This window comes from Dermochelys coriacea, chromosome 9, assembly GCF_009764565.3.
Source record: "Dermochelys coriacea isolate rDerCor1 chromosome 9, rDerCor1.pri.v4, whole genome shotgun sequence".
Lineage (NCBI taxonomy): Eukaryota > Metazoa > Chordata > Testudines > Dermochelyidae > Dermochelys > Dermochelys coriacea.
This window is the reverse complement of record NC_050076.1, coordinates 7581388-7599312: the sequence shown is the minus strand read 5'-3', so window position 1 is coordinate 7599312 and position 17925 is coordinate 7581388. Positions and strand designations below refer to the sequence as shown.

Genomic DNA, 17925 nt, shown 5'->3' with positions numbered 1-17925 from the left:
GGTGGTGGCAACCTCCCTCCCAGCACGGTGGTGGCTGTGTGCTCGGCAAGCTCTGGAGGTTTATTTTGGGCCGTGGTCAGCCCCCCTGCACCCCTCCTCTTCCCGAACGCACTGTGACTGAAGTCCAGCTGTCCGGCCAGCATTGTCAGCTGTTCCCCAGCGGATCGCCAAGTGCCTCTGAAACGACAATGGGGGAAGGAGCAACTCATCCTGACAGCCACCTACCGGGGACATGCGGACCCCCCCCGCCCCATGGCCCGGGACATTACGGCCAGCGTAGCCTGGGCGCGTGAACACTGCATGGCTGGAGCCGGAGCTAGAGCAGCCAGGTATGAACAGACTGTTCTCAGTGTCTTAGCTGGGAAGAGAGGGCCAGAGAGAAGCAGAGAATCAGGGCCCACCAGAGCCCAGTGGGATCCTCTGTCTCCTGCTTGCCTTTCCCGTGCTGAGCTGCTGACTGCCAGAGCCCGGATGCCAGCTGACTCAGAAGGGCTGCCCAGTGTCGCTGCAAATACTCCCTGACATGCTGCTCCCTGTAGGGGTACAGAGCCTCGAAACCGGCTTGCACCTCAGTCAGACCCATTGGTCAGAGCTCACAGCAGGGAACAGACGTTGCTGGAGCCTGAAGGCCCAAGTCCAGAAGTGTGGAGACCGTGTGGAAAAGAGCAGCCCCTTGGGCACTAAAGGGGATCTCCCAGGAGCCTGTATGTGCTTGGGGCATAGCACAGACCCTGTGAATCCATGACACTCCCCCAGCCTGGAGCTGGACCCCACACAGGATCAGGACCCAGACCAGGGCTTGGGGACAGCTCCCCCAAGCCATGGTTCCACAGGGCCAGGTTATGTCAGAGGAGGGACCAGAGAGTCCATCAGGACCAGAGAGTCCAGGCAGTCCCCTGGGAGCCTGCCAGCCCAGAGCTTCTGGTTTGGTGGCTAGAGCTGGGGACTGGGACGCCAGAGACCTGGGTTTTCTTCCAAGCTCTGCCATGGAGCTGTCGTGGGAGCTTGGGTGAATCACTCCCCCTCCCTGGGCCTCAGTTTCTCCAGCTCTGAACTGAGGATGATCTTTTCCTCCTGCTCACCTTTAATGCCTGTCAAGTGCTTTGAGAGCCCCTAAGTGAAGGCGCCAGAGGAAGGCAGCATTGTCCCAGTGGGGATACATGACCCGCTTAGCCCACAACTCGGGCTTACCCAGTCTCTACATAGCTTTGTCCCTGACTGGTGTCCCCTCCCTGGCCGGGTGTGACACACGGACACCTGCTCCCACCTTTCACTGGGGAGAGGGGTCTCACATGCGCACGGTGTCATGGATCGATAGGGACTCGGCTATGCCCTGGCCTCTGCATGCCAGCTCCCCCCGACCCCCGGGCCATACGGCTCCACCAGGCCTCAATGACTCCAAATGCTGACCCTTTGGGCTCCAGCGATCCCTGTTCCTCACCGAGATCAGACTCCTGAGCGAGGAGCAATGCAGGGACGCAGGGCAGCCCTTCCAACACGAAGGGCCCCGTGACATTCTGCCAGCCCTCGTTCCCATTCACGCTCAATGGAAATGGATCGGGCTCTGCAGGTGACGTGAGGTCCGATCCCAGTTTCCCACCACTCAGGGCACTCGACACCACCTGGAGCTTTTGCTGTGTGTTTGATCCAGTAGCTCCGGGGTTAACTAGCTCTGGTCTGCACAAAGGCTGAGATGCAGCCCAGCCCAGCTGCCTGGAGAGGCTTGCACCAGGTGAGAGATTGCAACTGATGTTCTAGCTGGCACCTGTGTATCGGGCTGGGGAGAGGCCTCCTCACGCCCCTAACAGTACAGGACCATGTCAGCCTGGAACAGGGCTAGGGGGAGACGCCTCTTCAGGGCTGGGAGTGCTGGGGGCTGGCCTGGCGTCTGAGGAATGAGCACCAGCCCCAGCTGTCCTGGGGGAGGGGAGGGATGACCAGCCTGTCTGGGGGTCACATACCAGGCTTGCCTGAGCCCTCAATGTGGGCGACAGGAGCAGCATCAGCTGTCCTGAGAAACGAGATTCCTGGCATTTCCCGTCTGACGCCCCCCGGGCCTGCCTACCCTGCACTGGCCCCCCCTTCACCTGCTGCTGCCTCACCCCCCCAGCCTCCCTCCCTCACACTGCCCCCCCACCTGCTTCCACCTGACCCACTGGCCTCGTTCCCCCTGCCCGCCATGGAGCCTGAGTTAATAATACCCATAGGTAGGCCCCAGCCTGGCTCAGGGGGCTCCCCGGCTTTCCCATTGCAGGCCCTAGTGCCCCGTATCTGCCCCAAGCCAGTGGGCAAGTGAGGTCAGGGCTGGGCCTGACGCCAGGCTCTAGGGGGCCGAGGGGCTTCCGCCAGCCAGGCCCAGGCTTGGTACGCAGGGCCCTGGAGAGAGGGCACCGATCCTGCCGGTTTAGTGCTGGGGCCCCCAGGAGGCTTGGGGCCAAGGGGCTTCTGCCAGCCAGGCCCAGGCTTGGTACGCAGGGCCCTGGAGAGAGGGCACCGATCCTGCCGGTTTAGTGCTGGGGCCCCTAGGAGGCTTGGGGCCAAGGGGCTTCTGCCAGCCAGGCCCAGGCTTGGTACGCAGGGCCCTGGAGAGAGGGCACCGATCCTGCCGGTTTAGTGCTGGGGCCCCCAGGAGGCTGGGCTTAGCAGGGCGCTGCCTGACTTGGGAAGGAGGGGTGTCCATCATTCTCCCTACCCCAAGGTGGCTGGGTGGCTGCAGCGTGGAATGAGTTTGTGGGTCTCAGCCCCCTGACTGGTGGGCGAGTGGCAATCAACGGTAACTGCCCCCCTCCTGGGCAGTGACAACGGGGAGGCCATGGACTGAATGGGCCCCAGTAGGTGGGGCAGGTTGGCAGGGGCTGCAGTGGGAAGCTGGCCCTGCTCCCTGGAGAGATCGCAGGCTTCAGCATTGTCTGCATGGCACCTTCCACCTGCACCGTCTCCTCACAGGACAGCTCGGGGCAGCCATGCCCAGCACACTCCTGCCCCGTGGGGGTGACTGCTGTGATAACAAGACACCCCTCCCCCCTCCCCCCCCGTGGACTCCCCCTGTCCCCAGGCCGCTAAGTGCAGCGAAGGGAGGCCGGGTGAGCACGAAGGTCTGGTGTGCCCTGGGGGAAAGGCGCCAATGGTGGTGATGGGGGGGGACCGTTTCCCCCTGGTGCAGGGTGGGGCTACTGGGAACACACGGCATCCGCACCTGTGAGGCCAACCCCCTGGCTGGAACAGCAACTCCCCGTGCGGAATCAAGGTCCTTGCTGCCAAAGGTGCTGAGTTTGATCCCTGCCTAGGATCCAGTGTCTATGTAGGTACTATGGTGCCCCACATGCGTACCCGCAGACCCGGCTCTGGGTCAACCCTGGGTGGGCTGCTGCGCTCAGCTCTGAGTGCTCGCCAGCAGACAGAGGCCAGAGAAGGGTGAGACAAACGAACAGGGGCTGATCTGCAAAGAAGGGCTCAAGTGCCCAGAGTCTAGGTCAGCTGGGACAGGCTGAGTGCCCAGGCAGAGGGCATGGGAACACTGCATGGAACGGAAGGGTACAAAGCCTGAGAGGGGGCTGTGACCTTATTGACATGAACTGGGACCGTATAGATCATTGTTGCAACCAAGGTTCTGTAGGTTTCAGAGTAGCAGCCGTGTTAGTCTGTATTCGCAAAAAGAAAAGGAGTACTTGTGGCACCTTAGAGACTAACAAATTTATTAGAGCATAAGCTTTCGTGAGCTACAGCTCACTTCATTGGATGCATCACGAAAGCTTATGCTCTAATAAATTTGTTAGTCTCTAAGGTGCCACAAGTACTCCTTTTCTTTTTGCAAGGTTCTGTAGTGGCACCAAATCTTATATAAAGGGGGTCAAATAAGGTATCTAAGACAAGGTTATGATTTGCTGGTTATGATTATGCTGTCTGTATGCAGGTGTCATTTTTGTATTTAAAGTTATACGTATTGGCTCTATACTGTCTGTATTTCAAACTTGTGCTATGCTTCTGGATGACACCCCAGACAAGTTGGTGTCAGCTCTGCCTAGCCTGTTTGATGGCCCATTAAGAACCATCAGCTACACAATTGACCCACTGAGAGAAGGCAGACTCGCCTTGCGACTCAGCAAGGTGTGCAGGGACCTGCCTAGGGACAGAACTCGGAGGTTTTTCCAGGCCATGTGATGGGCAGCTTGTCTTTGGGACAAAGAAAGCAGAGACCACATGGCAAGAGACTATAAAAAGCTGCTGCAGCTCCTCCATCTTGTCTTCAATCCTGCTTCTTACCTCTGGAAGGACTTTGCTACAAAGGGAAGCTAAACAAAGGACTGAATGACCCATCCCAGCTGTGGATGTACCCCAGAGGCTTGATTTGAACCTGCAGTTTATTCTATCACTGCTACAAGCCTGAAGCAAGAATTTTGCCATTACTGTATGTCATTGATTCAATTTAACCAATTCTAGCTCTCATCTGTATCTTTTCCTTTTATGAATAAACCTTTAGATTTTAGATTCTAAAGGACTGGCAACAGTGAGATCTGTTTCAGAGTAGCAGCCGTGTTAGTCTGTATTCGCAAAAAGAAAAGGAGTACTTGTGGCACCTTAGAGATTTGTATATTGACCTGGGTCTGGGGCTTGGTCCTTTGGGATTGAGAGAACCTTTTTTCTTTTGCTGGGGCATTGGTTTTCATAACTATTCATCCCTATAACGGGTGGCATTGGTGGTGATACTGGGAAACTGGAGTGTCTAAGGGAATTGCTTGCTTGTATGACTTATGGTTAGCCAGTGGGGTAAAACCAAAGTCCTCTCTGTCTGTCTGGTTTGGTTTGCCTTAAAGGTAGAAAAACCCCAGCCTTGGGCTGTAACTGCCCTGCTATAAGCAATTTGTCCTGAATTGGCACTCTCCGTTGTGTCCCACCAAAGCCAGCATCGTTACAGAGACAGAGTTGCCCTGACCAGGGGATGGATCCAACTGGCTGGGAATCATCCCCAGGGCAGAGCTGGGAGTGTTGTCACACCCCGACTGGGGGGATGAATCCGGCTGGGAATTGTCCCCTGGAAGGGCCGGGGCTCCCTCACATCTGAGGGAAGGGCTGATAGCCCTGGGGCTTGCAACTGCCAATAATCAAACATGTCCCTGAGACTGACCCTGTCAGTGATGAGCTAACCCTGTGGCCTGTAGCACTGGCTGGCTGGTCACATGGCACCAGCTTCGCCTTCTTCCCACCTACTTCCCAGCTGCTCAGAATCCACTAATTTCCCTATGTGCCTTTCCCACGGGAGGTTACATGGGTGTTATCCACCGCCCAGTGGGAAGGGAAATGGGGAGACAGGGCCTAGCATGGGGTGCTGGCCAGTGGGACGGGAGGAGAGATGGGGAGACAGGGCCTAGCGCAGGGTGCTGGCCAGGGGGAGTGAAAGATGGGGAGACAGGGCCTAGCGTGGGGTGCTGGCCAGGGGGAGGGAAGATGGGGCAACAGGGCCTAGCATGGGATGCTGGCCAGTGGGAGGGGAGGAGAGATGGGGAGACAGGGCCTAGCGTGGGGTGCTGGCCAGTGGGAGTGGAGATGGGGAGAAAGGGCCTGGCGTGGGGTGCTGGCCAGTGGGAGGGGAGGAGAGACGGGGAGACAGGGCCTAGCGTGGGGTGCTGGCCAGTGGGAGTGGAGATGGGGAGAAAGGGCCTAGTGCGGGGTGCTGGCCAGTGGGAGTGGAGGGGAGGCTGGCCGGGGCGGGGGCCAGTGGGAGGGGAGGGGTGAGGAGGGGAGACTGGTCTGGGCTTGGGATGACGACTCCCCGCCAAGCACTCCCTGCAGCCGCTGGCTGAGAACTGTGAAGTTTATTCAAGCGCCAGGAAGGAGACAGGAGCAGCCAAGGTCACCGACACGCCAACGCCCCGGCGGGCGGGCGGGCAGAGGGCTGGATGGCAGCGCAGCCCAACAGGGGCGGGTAGCCATGGCTCCTAGACGAAGTGCCTGTGCTCCATTCTGTAGTCGAAGGGGTCCCCAGTGAAGGGCAGCTCGGGGGGTTCGTTGTAGATTCCCATCAGGAAGATCCCCAGGGTCCCAAGGATCATCACTGGGGTCACCAGGAAGAGGCAGAGGCGGTCAACCGTCCGGGCAACGCGGTTCCAGTTATCCTTCTCCTGGGGCGGGGAGACCCCCACACAGGCCACCGGGGGCGGGGATGGGACACAGGGCGGGGCAGAAACAGACGGGGTGGGGCAGAGCATGTGAAGGGGGGGCAGAGATTGTTAACTGGAGTGAGTCTGCGGCTGGTGAACGTGCCATGGCCAGGAGCCCCCTAGTCACACGGCAGAGACAGCCTAGGCTCCCCCGGCACCCCGCTCCCCTTGGCACCCCGCTCCTCCAGCACCCTGCTCCCCCTGGCACCCCCTTCCCCAACACGACATTCCCTGTGGCACCCTACACCCCCAGCACACCCCTTCCCATGGAACTCTGTTCCCCCTGGCACCCCGCTCCCCCTGGCACCCTGCTCCCCCTAGCACCCCACTCCCCCAGCACCATGATCCCCATGGCACCCCACTTCTCCAACACAACACTCCTTGTGGCACACCTTCCCATGGAACTCTGCTCCCCTTGGCACTCCGCTCCTCCAGCACCCTGCTCCCCCTGGCACCCCCCTTCCCCAATACGACACTCTCTGTGGCACCCTGCACCCCCAGAACACCCCTTCCCATGGAACTCTGCTCCCCCTGGCACCCTGCTCCCCCTAACACCCCACTCCCCCGGCACCCGGATTCCCGTGGCACCCCACTTCCCCAACACAACACTCCTTGTGGCACCCATTCCCATGGAACTCTGCTCCCCCTGGCACCCTGCTCCCCCTAGCACCCCACTCCCCCGGCACCCGGATCCCCATGGCACCCCACTTCCCCAACACAACACTCCCTGTGGCACCCTGCACCCCCAGCACACCCCTCCCCCTGGCACCCCACTCCCCCCGGCACCCTGATTCCCCTGGCACCCACCAACAGAACTCACCCTAGCCTGAAGGGAGGGAAGTTCAGGCTTTTTGCCCTGCTTAGTCTCTTGTGCCCGGCTGAGGTTGCCAGCAAGGGGCCAGTTAGAACCCACTGTGGCAACTGGGGGCATTCTGGCCCCCAGCAGGCACCACCATCTTGCTGTGTGGGTCTGACTGGGAGGGCGTTGCTGGGACTGGCCAGTGAGGCAGCCCTGGGGCCCTTCCCACTCGACACCCTGGGGCTGGGCTCTGCCCAAGCCCCTCCTGGTGGCTCTGGGCTGCTGCCCGCCCGGGCACACCCACCTCGTTGTAGTCATTCTTGTCCCGCGTGTGCTTGATGATGAAGTTGGCGCCGTCGACGGCCGGTTTCACCTCGCTGTACAGCTGCTCTTGAATGTTGGCCATGCCCAGGGGACTGGGCCCTGCCAGCAGGCAGGGAGGAAAGGAGATGCTGTGAGGGATGGCACCAGTTTGCTGGCTTCATGTGTGGGGCCAGGGTCCTGACCTGGGACACGGGGCTCAGGGGGTGAGGCTCCAGGGTCCCATCCCAGGGTGCAGGGCTCAGGGAGCAGGGCCAGGGTCCTGGCATGAGGCAGGGGTCCCATTTTGGGGTGCGGGCTCAGTGGGGCCAGGTCCTGTCCCAGGGTCCGGGGGAGGGAGGACCAGGTTCCCGTCCTTGGGCATCGGGTTTGGGGTAGCTGAGGTCCCATCCAGGACTCGGTTGAGGGGGTAGGACTGGATCCCATTCCAGGGAGGGGCAGCCGGGTCCCGTTCTGCGGCTCAGGCAGTGGGCAGGGTCTTGCCCTTGGGCGTGGGGCGTGGGCTGGGCTCCCAGCCTGGGACGCGGGGAACCCTCCCTTCTGTGCTCTGTGGGTGCCTGCTGCCCTGGGCTGTACAGCCCAGTTCTCTCAAGGCCTCAGCCTGCCGGGACCCACCGTTCCCCCGCTGGGAGAGCCCCGTGGCACCCACCCCGTCCCCCGGCCGCGGGGCGCTCACGGGAGGGGGTGACGCGGCTGGCCAGCCCGTGCCGCTCCGACTGCTTCTCGAACATGAGTTCGCTGCGGGACTTGACGGCGAAGTACTCTTCTGCCTTAGCCATGTAGCCCACGGAGCTGCTCCGCCGGATGAGCAGGCTGGCGCGGGGCCCCGGCTCGCTCTCCGCCGGCCTCGACATGTGCAGCAGGCACGGCAGCGTCTCCAGGAAGAGCTGGGGACGGGGGAGAGGCCAGTGCTGGGTGCGTCCCGGGGCAGCGGGGGGCTCCTGAGCCGGCTCGACGCTCCCCAGCCTCCTGCAGGTGCGTGACTGCAGCCCGGCCTTTGGGGGGGCAGCCGCTCCCCCCGGGCCGAGCCTGCAGGAGCTGGACTGGCCTGTCTCCCCTCGCTGGGCTGAGAGCCAGGTGGGGTGCCCCTGCGCCAGGCCCTGGGGGGCCGGGGTGACACCTAGAGGGAAGGGGCTGGTGCTGGCCAGGCCTAGCTGGAGACAGCCGTTGTCCCGGAGGTGCACGGGAACTCTCATGCCACTGGGTGGCAGCATTACTCAGCAGCTGTGGGCACTGCCAGGGTCGTATGCAGGATGCCCGGTGACGTGACTCCCGAATGTTCGGGGGCCTGGGCCTCTGCCCTGATGTGAATCTGCCCCGGTGCCCGCCGCTTGGCCTGCGCGGTGCCAGTGGGGCTGGCTGATTTGTGCGGTGCCCAGGCCTTTTCCATGCCCCTCGCTCCCAGGCCTGGGGATCGTGCTAGCGGATTCTGGAGCTGCAGCCAGAGATCGTGGTTGGGCTCCAGGGGCCCCGGCACGAGCCGAGGGAGCAGCCAGTCCCCCCAAGGCATAGGGGCCCGGAGACGGGGTGATGGGCTGACAGAGGTAGCTGGGCGTCCGCCCTCCTGGGCACTGAGCCCAGCCAGAGGCCCCTGTGCCCAGCTCCCCCGCTCACCTCTTTGATCCAGCTGGACATGACGTGGGTGCTGGGCGTCCGGAAGTGGATGTTCAGCACGATCACGCAGGTCCCCACCACCGCGGTCACCAGCAGCATGATGAAGAGCAGGTACCTGCAGGGGCAGAGACCGGCTCCCAGTGGGGGCAGCCTGACTTCCCTCCAAGGGACAGCAGGGCCCAGGCCCCCTACCAGAGGGGGGCTCTGTAGGAGCCCCATGGACCAGCGATGACGCAAGGGGTCTCCTTCGCTGTGAGAGCATCCGCTGCAGGGGGAAACACTCCGAGACCTTCCCAGCAGGGACCAGCCACCCTCACCAGCCACGGGACACCCAGCGTCTCCCTCCCAGCATCCCCAGCGAGCAGAGCGGGCCAGCGGGGCATGTGGGGCGACCCATGGAGACTCACTTGCCAATGAGGGGGATGGCGAGGGAGGTGGCTGGCAGGCGCTGGGAGATCAGCAGCAGGAAGACAGACTGGGCCAGCAGGACGGAGATAGCCAGAGTCATCTTTTCCCCACCTGGAGAACAGACAGAGCTCAGAGTAATACCCCCCCTCTCCCCCACAGCCCAGTGGGAAGACCCCCAGGGAAAGAGGGGATCCAAGGAGAGGGAGCCTCCCCTCCCCAGGAACCGCCTCTGGCTCACAAACCCCATGACACCCGGGATGCCAGCTCTGATCTCTACCTGACACAGCCCAGGCCTGGGTGTTTCCAGCCACCCTCCTGGGGGAGCTCTGGCCAAGGGAACAACAGCTCTGCTGGGGAGGAACCTGAGCCCAAAGGCACAAACGGGGGCAGGTGGCCCAGCACAGGTGGGGGGGGGGGCTTGGCCTTGCCAAATCCTCGCTGTCAATATCGGGGGGGGGTGTGTGGAGGGCTCTCCCTGCCCAGCTGGGTACTCATGGTTGGGGGAGACCCTGTACTCACTGTGGGGGGGTCAGGATCCTGCACTCAGTGTGGGTGGGATGGGGGGGGTCTGTGTACTCACTGTAGGAGCAACCCTGTACTCCCTTGGGGTGGGGGCCCTGCACTCACTGGGGGTGGGATGGTGGTCCCCATACTCACTGGGGGGGACCCTGTACTCACCGGGGGTGAGATGGGGGACCCTGTACTCCCTTGGGGTGGGGTCCCTGTACTCCCTGGGGGGTGAACCCTGTACTCCCTGGGGGGTGGGATGGAGTAGCCCTGTATTACCTGGGGGGTGAGGACCCTGCACTCCCTGGAGGTGGGATGGGGGACCCCACACTCACTTTCGGCCGGCAGGTAGAAGACGAAGATGGCCATGAAGGCGATGAGGATACAGGGCAGGACGATGTTGATGATGTAGAAGAGTGGCTTGCGCTTGATGATGAGGTAGAAGGTGATGTCCTGGTACTTGCTGCTCTCGGGCGAGACGCTCCTGTCGATGTTCTTGCGGGCCGGTTTGTGGATGATCTCCCACTCACCGTTCTCTGTAGGAGCGGGGTGGGCAGAGAGGAGGTGTATTGCTGGGGCCCGCTGGCCCTCACACCCCCCAACATCCCTACATGGCACCCTGGGACATGGGACTGGCTCTGCCATGCCTTTCGGTCCCAGTGTCTCGATGCCCTGATGGCCCACGCTCTACCCTTTCCACCCTGGGGAGACCTCTCTGCCCCTGGAGCCTCCTCGTTTCTTCCCATGAGGAGACAGCCTTAGGATAAAGCCACCTCCTCCTGGGCACTGCCCTGCCCCAGGCAAACTACCCAGGTCACTGGACGCTGCCATGCCAGCCCCTGGCTGTGCCCAGCGGGGGGAGGCAGGGACGTGCTTTACCCGTGAAGGCCTCCAGGTCGATGGTGATCCATTCCACCAGGTAGGTTTTGTTGAGCGCTCTGTCAGGTTCCTGCTTCAGGTTCATGGTGATCTCCTTGGCGTTGTAGCGGAGCGAGCTGGCCCGACAAGAGACATGTGAGTGGCGGCTTGCCTCCCCCTTGCTCCACCCCATTCCCCTGTGCCTCATGCTGCCAGCGAGGAGGGAGGCTCCCCATGAGTGGCGCGCCCGGCCGAGGTCTGGCACTCAATGGCTGCCCCAGTTGTCTTGGGGAAGCTGATCCAAAGCCCCAGTGGGTGGTAGATCTGGCCCAGGATACAGTGCTAGGGCAACTTTAATGGGCATCTTTTCTTTGACTACAAAGGGCTCTGGCTTTTTGGGCCTGGCCTGGTGGTGGGCACTGGGCCTCCAGCTGGTGGGGTGTGACGTTATTAATATGAACTGTGACTGTATAGATCATTGTTGCAACCAAGGTCCCGTAGTGGCACCAAATCTTGGCCAAAGGAGGTCAGATAAGGTGTCTAGGAGAAGGTTATGATTTGCTGGTTATGATTATGCTGTCTGTATGCAGGTATCATTTTTGTATTTAGAATTACAGGTATTGGCTCTATACTGACTGTAGTTCAAACTTGGGCTATGCTTCTGGGTGACACCCCAGACAATTTGGCATCAGCACTGCCTAGCCTGCTTGATGTCCCATTGAGGACCATCAGCTCTACAACCGACCCACTGAGAGAAGGCAGCTACACCTTGTGACTCAGCCAGGCAGGCAGGGACATGCCTATGGACAGAACTCTGAGGCTTTCAAGCCATGGCTGGGAAGCTTGTGTTTGGGACAAAGGAAGCACAAGCCACATGGCAAAAGGACTATAAAAGGCAGCTGCATCATCTCCATTTTGTCTTCAATCCTGCTTCTTACCACTGGAGGAACTTGGCTACACTGAAGCTCTGAACAAAGGACTAAATGACCCATCCCAGCTGGGGATGTTCTCCAGAGACTTGGTTTGAGCCTGCAGTTTATTCTATCACTGTTGCAAGCCTGAACCAAGAACTTGGCCATTCTAGCTCTCATCTATATCTTTTCCTTTTATGAATAAACCTTTCGATTTTAGAGTCTAAAGGATTGGCAACAGCGTGATTTGTGGTAAGATCTGATTTGTATATTGACCTGGGTCTGGGGCTTGGTCCTTTGGGATCAAGAGAACTCTTTTTCTTTTACTGGGGTATTGGTTTTCATAACCATTCGTCCCCATAACAAATGGCACTGGTGGAGATACTGGGAAACTGGAGTGTCTAAGGGAATTGCATGTGTGTCTTATGGTTAGCCAGTGGGGTGAGACCAAAGTCCTCTCTGTTTGGCGGGTTTAGTTTGCCTTAATAGTAAAGGAACCCCAGCTTTGGGCTGTGACTGCCCTGCTCTAAGCAATTTGTCCTGAATTGCTACTCGCAGTTGTGTCCCGCCAGAGGTCGCACCGTTACACAGCCCTCACCTGAACTTGAGGCTGCAGTTCTGCCAGTCGAAGGGGAAGAAGTTGACGTTGATGGGGCAGGCGCTGTGGAAGATGGCGGGCGGCAGCCAGTATACAAAGCCAGAGTTGTAGATCAGCACGTTACAGTAGTAGGCGATCTGGAAGAAGCCGTCGTTGCTGCGCAAACAGAGACACGAGCGGGGCTGACAGGGAGCTCAGCATGGCTGGGAGAGCCTGATGGGCTCTAGGCTAGTACAGAAAACCCTGTCTCCCTAGGAGTCATGGGGGGGCATTGGTACCTGGGACCAGTGTGCGGGAAAGCCCAAGGGGACCTTTCACCCCTGCGCTGTGGGGTGGAATCTGTGATTGGAGTTCTGGGTGCCCCAGCACGGACACAGCTATCCCCAGGGCGATGGCACCTGCTTGGGGCAGGAATTCAAGTGCCAGGGCATTTGGGATCTGGGTGCTGGGCACCCGCTGCCAGATTCCCCGACCCACTTGGAACCGCCCCAGATCTGGGCTGGGTGTGGCCCCCACGGCTCAGAAGCACCTCGTGGGCAGGTGCAAGGCGAGGGACCCCCGCTCCGAGTCCTCACTCTACCAGCCACGGGACTGTGACGATCTTGCCAAGGGCCCGAAGACAGTGCTGTGGGCTGGATCCTCTGGGAAAAGCCAGGCCAGGACTCACTTGTTCTCCAAGACGATCTCGGGGAGCCACAGCATGTCCGGGGGCAGGCGAAGGATCTGCAGGCCACCGAACTCCGACGTGTTCCACTGCAGCCTGTAATCTGTCCAGCTCTGCAGGAAATCATGCGTCCAGGATGGAGCCTCTACTCAGCGGCTGGGACCCCCTCCCACACTCCCGTGTGCTCCGAATCTCCCATCCCCAGGCCGGCGGGCTCTGAGGAGAGGCCAAGGAACAGAGCCTGGCCCAGCTACCCTCTGATGGCACCATGATGGAATGAAGGGCGGGGAGCAGCACCAGACGTGGGCACTAGCAGTAGCATTGCAGTGGAGAAGATGCCCTGAGCCCCAAGGTCCCGTTGAGTGTCCCTGGAGGCTGGCGCTCCCTGCGATGGGATGGGGGCTGGATGGAGGGTTTGGTTTTGTTTGTAGTCCGAGCTTTCTAGAGGTGGCCAGGGAGCAGCCCTGGGGTGTGCTCCCCTGAGAAGGAAGAGCGCTGTTTGGTGAAGTTCTGCTTTACTTGGAAGGACTTTGCTGCTGGCCCAGAGGAGATGGGCGAGGGATCTTTGAAGGGGACAGACCACTCACAGCTAGACTGGGATCCTCTGGAAGGGGAGAAACTCACTAATGTGGCATGGCTGGAGGGCTGTCACCTCCACAGTGGGAACTGACTGGAGTTCCTAAAAGAGAAACTGAGGCAGGGTGCCGCAACGCCAGGTCTTAGCGCCAGGAGGCACGGTGAGAGGAGGCATCTCATGACACACACCGAGCAGCGGTTGGCGGGTTGGCTTTCGGCATTGGGGGCCCACCCAGAGAAATCCCTCCCCCCCAAGTGGCCAGGCCCCAGGGACTCAGAACCCAACAGGGGGCTGACTTACGTGATCAAGCCACACGCTGGTGGTGAGGGTCTCGTCAGCCTCTTTCTGGAAGGACACCAAGCAGAAATGAGACCCAGCGTGGGCCCTGGCCCTGCCGCTTGGCACCAGCAGGGTCAACAATCGCTTGGGAAAGGTGTGTTTGTGTCACGTGTGGTGCCGACACAAACCCAAGGAGCCTTGAGATCTGAACCCAGGCTAACTCCGGCTGAGCCGAGGGGCCTTGGGCCTGGAAGGGGTTGGGCCAGTCGCTCAGTAACTGGCTCGGTTCTCTCTCCAAGGCAGGGTGAGGGCCGGGACAAGTCTCCGGCTTTAAAGAGAGGCCATGCTGAGCTCCTGGAGGGTCAGAAAGCCAAGGTGAATTTCAGCCCTTGTGGACGTCCGCTGTGTTCTCCCCTGGGCTAGCTTCAACGCAGCCATGCAGGTGCAATCAGCCCCTCCCGACCAATGACCCACAGGGCTGAGAACGCACCCGAGCCAGAGGGGCCCAAAGGATCTCCACCGGCCAGGGCAGACCCGGGATCCGGCGAGCTGAGTGGTGGAAGGCCCCCAGAGATGCCTGCCAAGCTCACCAGAGAGACGAGGTTGGAGAGCGTCAGGCCCAGGTCCACGTTGACGCTCTCGTCCTTGGAGGTGACGGGCCGTAGCTCCTTGTTGTAGCCCTTCTCCACAAAGAGGTAGTTCATGAGCCGCTCCTCCTGGTTCACAGCCAGGCCGCCTGCGGGACACGGGCACAAGCACGGGGCTGAACCCATGACTCCAGGGGAGCAGGACTAGTTGATTCTGAGCAAGCGGGAAGCAGCAGAGGTGAGACCCCTCTGTGACATTATTGACATAAACTGTGACCGTATAGATCATTGTTGCAACTGTTATATATTTGCAGAAAATATTGTACAAAGGTTGTTGTGTGAGGTGTCTATGGGAAGGTTATGATTTGCTGGTTAGGATTATGCTGTCTGTATGTGTGTATCATTTTTGTAGTTGAAATTATGAATATTGGCTATGTACAGTACTTGTATCTCAATGTGTTTTGATTCTAAGTAGCCTCAGTGAAGCATTTGGTCAGCTTCTTAAGAAAGGACTATTTTCAGTAAGTGCCCAATCAAGAAAACTTAACTGACAATAAGAACAGGAGTACTTGTGGCACCTTAGAGACTAACAAATGTATTAGTCTCTAAGGTGCCACAAGTACACCTTTTCTTTTAACTGACAATGAACTTTGGGAGATGCCAATCCACAACTGAGCTTTCCTGTGAGCGTTCAAACTAACATGTAAACAATGGTGTTGGCCTGTAAAGAACTCAATCATGCATGGACACGTGACTTGCCCATGTGACTCCAAACTCCATCTTGCTGCTGTGATTTTCCACAGTACGAACAAAAGGGGTCCTTCCACGGGCAGAGAATATAAAAGACCCTGAAAACCCCTCCATTTTGTCTTCAGTTCTGCTTCTGACCTCTGGAGGAATCTTGCTACAAACTGAAAAGGAGGACTTGTGGCACTTTAGAGACTAACAAATTTATTAGAGCATAAGCTTTCGTGAGCTACAGCTCACTTCATCGGATGCAGTGAGCTGTAGCTCACGAAAGCTTATGCTCTAATAAATTTGTTAGTCTCTAAGGTGCCACAAGTCCTCCTTTTCTTTTTGCGAATACAGACTAACACGGCTGCTACTCTGAAACCTTGCTACAAACTGAAGCTCTAAACAAAGGACTGAATGACCCATCCCAGCTGTGGATGTTCTCCAGAGACTTGATTTGAGCCTGTAGTTTATTCTATCACTGCTACAAGCCTGAACCAAGAACTTGGCCATTACTGTATGTAATTGATTCCATTTAACCAATTCTAGCTCTCATCTATATCTTTTTCCTTTTATAAACCTTTAGATTTTAGATTCTAAAAGATTGGCAACAGCGTTATTTGTGGTAAGATCTGATTTGTATATTGACCTGGGTCTGGGGCTTGGTCCTTTGGGATCAAGAGAACCTTTTTTCTTTTACTGGGGCGTTGGTTTTCATAACCATTCATCCCCATAACGAGTGGCACTGGTGGGGATACTGGGAAACTGGAGTGTCTAAGGGAATTGCTTGTTGACTTATGGTTAGCCAGTGGGATAAAACCAAAGTCCTCTCTGTTTGGCTGGTTTGGTTTGCCTTAGAAGTGGAGAAACCCCAGCCTTGGGCTGTAACTACCCTGCTCTAAGCAATTTGTCCAGAACTGATACTCTCAGAAGTGTCCCACCAAAGCCAGCATTGTTACACCCTCCACCCACTGCATGCACTTCCCAGCCCCCCACCCTTCCACTTGGAGAGAAGCCCTGCCTTAGATGGACCAGGCTGCGGCAGAGAGGCCTGGAGGGCAGAGGGAATGGCTTGGTGGGGTGAGATGGGCACTGACCACACGTGAAGCTCTTAATGGGCTGCTGGGAGCCTAGAACAGAGCACTGCATGGCTGTGGCCCACCTTCTGGGACTTGCTGCTGAGGGAATAACTAGTCGCTCCACCACCCGGGCCCCATGCTTGCTGCGCTCCCCGGCTCTGCGCCCCCACGGCATTTAGGCACTTGACTCCTGTTGACTGCCAGGCGCCAGCTCCTCAGGCCAGGCTGGGAAGCTGGATGGGATCTTCCTAGGAGAGGATTGACCCCCACACACGGGTGCGCACACACACACATGCATGAATGCGTGAACACACACATATGCCCCTCCACATCCATCCCCCGGCCCTGAGCCTGTTCTGAGTGGGTGGGTTTGGTGAGCCCGTTGCTGGGGCCAGGCCAGGGGGGCATTCAGGAGCATTCTGCTCTGGAGCAGGGGATGAGTCATTCCTGTCCGGCTGCCCGTGGGCAGAGGGGCAGGTGGGCTCCAGGTGGCAGGGGCAGCGATACCCCCTGTGTGGGTGGGGAGGGGGCGCTGTCAGCGCAGCACAGACAGGCAGCAGGATCCCAGCCTGGTGCTCTCTCCCTGGCAGGGGCTGGAGACCTGGCCAAAGCAAAACAACTGGGGGGGGGGGGCGTTCTACGGGGTGGAGTCACTCCAGAACTATCACCCCAGTGCCCCTCCCCCAGAGCTGGAGGGCTGGCTTGGCCTCGGCCAGGCCCCCGCCCCGAGCTCCCACCCTGACCCCTGAGATTGGTGCCCGCAGCATCAGTTCTCCCTGTGGGAAACAGAATGGGGGGGAGCAGAGGGTGCCGGTGGGGGGGTTGTTTCACTGGCAGCCCCACGTCCTTACCTGACAGGGTGACGGCCCAGAGCAGAGCGAGCCGCAGGGCTGGCCTCTCCATGTTCCGTGGGTGCTGGTGCCCGGCCGTGCCTTGCTCCCCGCCAGCCCCTCGCCGGCTCCTGGGTCTGTGGCGAAGCCCGGAAGCCCGAGCTGGGAATGTGGATGGACAGCGACAGGTGGGGGTGGGAGGGGGACATGGGAAGAAAATAGCAACAGCGCAATCCCTTCCCACGCCCCCCAACCTCCACCCCCTATGCCAGGAGCAGGGGCTTGGTTTGCTTGTGGTATGTGCTGGGCAGGAAGGGGTGGCTGGGGGGGCAGAGCACACTTATCCTGGCCCCAGTGCTGGGTACCCGGCAGCTCACGGAGTGGGCCCTGGCCCCTCATGTGACACTGGGGAGGGAGGGGAGGCCTCGCAGGACGGGGTCCAGGGAATGGAGCTGCTCTGCTCAGGCCACTGTCCACAGCCCAGTCCCCCAGCTGGGACTGGCTGGGCTCTGTGGCAGCTGATCCACCCCATCACGTGGGGGGCAGGCCACTGGGCCAACGGCAGCCCCAGCCACGGTAGGGGGGCTGAGCCTGGGCAGGAGATGGGGGTGTCATGCATCCGCATGGTCTGGTCTAAGCCCTTGCCTCTGACCAGTCTCTTGGGAGTGTTCCCTGCAGTGGGCTGGACCCCAAGGACCCCCCAGGACTGGGCCCCCACGACTCCAGAGCTGGCCCTTCGGGGTCCAGTGCTTCTTGGCTCCCTGCAGCAAACTCAGCCCAGCCAGGCCCTGCGGGGGCTCGTCCTGTGCCCATCAGGGCTCCAAGCTCCAGGGAGTGTCCGCAGCGACACTGGCAGCCTTGTCAAACTAAGGTAGTCGTGTACCAGTCCCCGGGCGCCCAACCGCTGAGAGCCCTCAGGCTGGCACAGTGAGGCGAGGGTTAAGCCGGTGTTCAGCCAGGCTACAGCCAGGGCTCTGCACAATCTGCCATCTTTGTGTCCTTC

At 59.6% G+C, this 17925-nt stretch overlaps 1 protein-coding gene across 1 annotated transcript; it reads right to left on the bottom strand.

Annotated features, from left to right (window-relative positions):
- Positions 1–5936: 5936 nt before the first annotated feature.
- On the bottom strand, positions 5937–17074 carry CHRND (cholinergic receptor nicotinic delta subunit). Its single transcript, XM_038416693.2, has 12 exons — positions 16944–17074; positions 14285–14430; positions 13716–13760; positions 12842–12951; positions 12175–12330; positions 10687–10802; positions 10143–10343; positions 9300–9411; positions 8893–9007; positions 7955–8165; positions 7262–7380; positions 5937–6119 (listed from the first exon to the last, which is right to left on the bottom strand). The coding sequence occupies exons 1-12, from the start codon at positions 16993–16995 to the stop codon at positions 5937–5939; spliced, it is 1566 nt and encodes a 521-aa protein (XP_038272621.1). The 5' UTR covers positions 16996–17074.
- Positions 17075–17925: the final 851 nt, after the last annotated feature.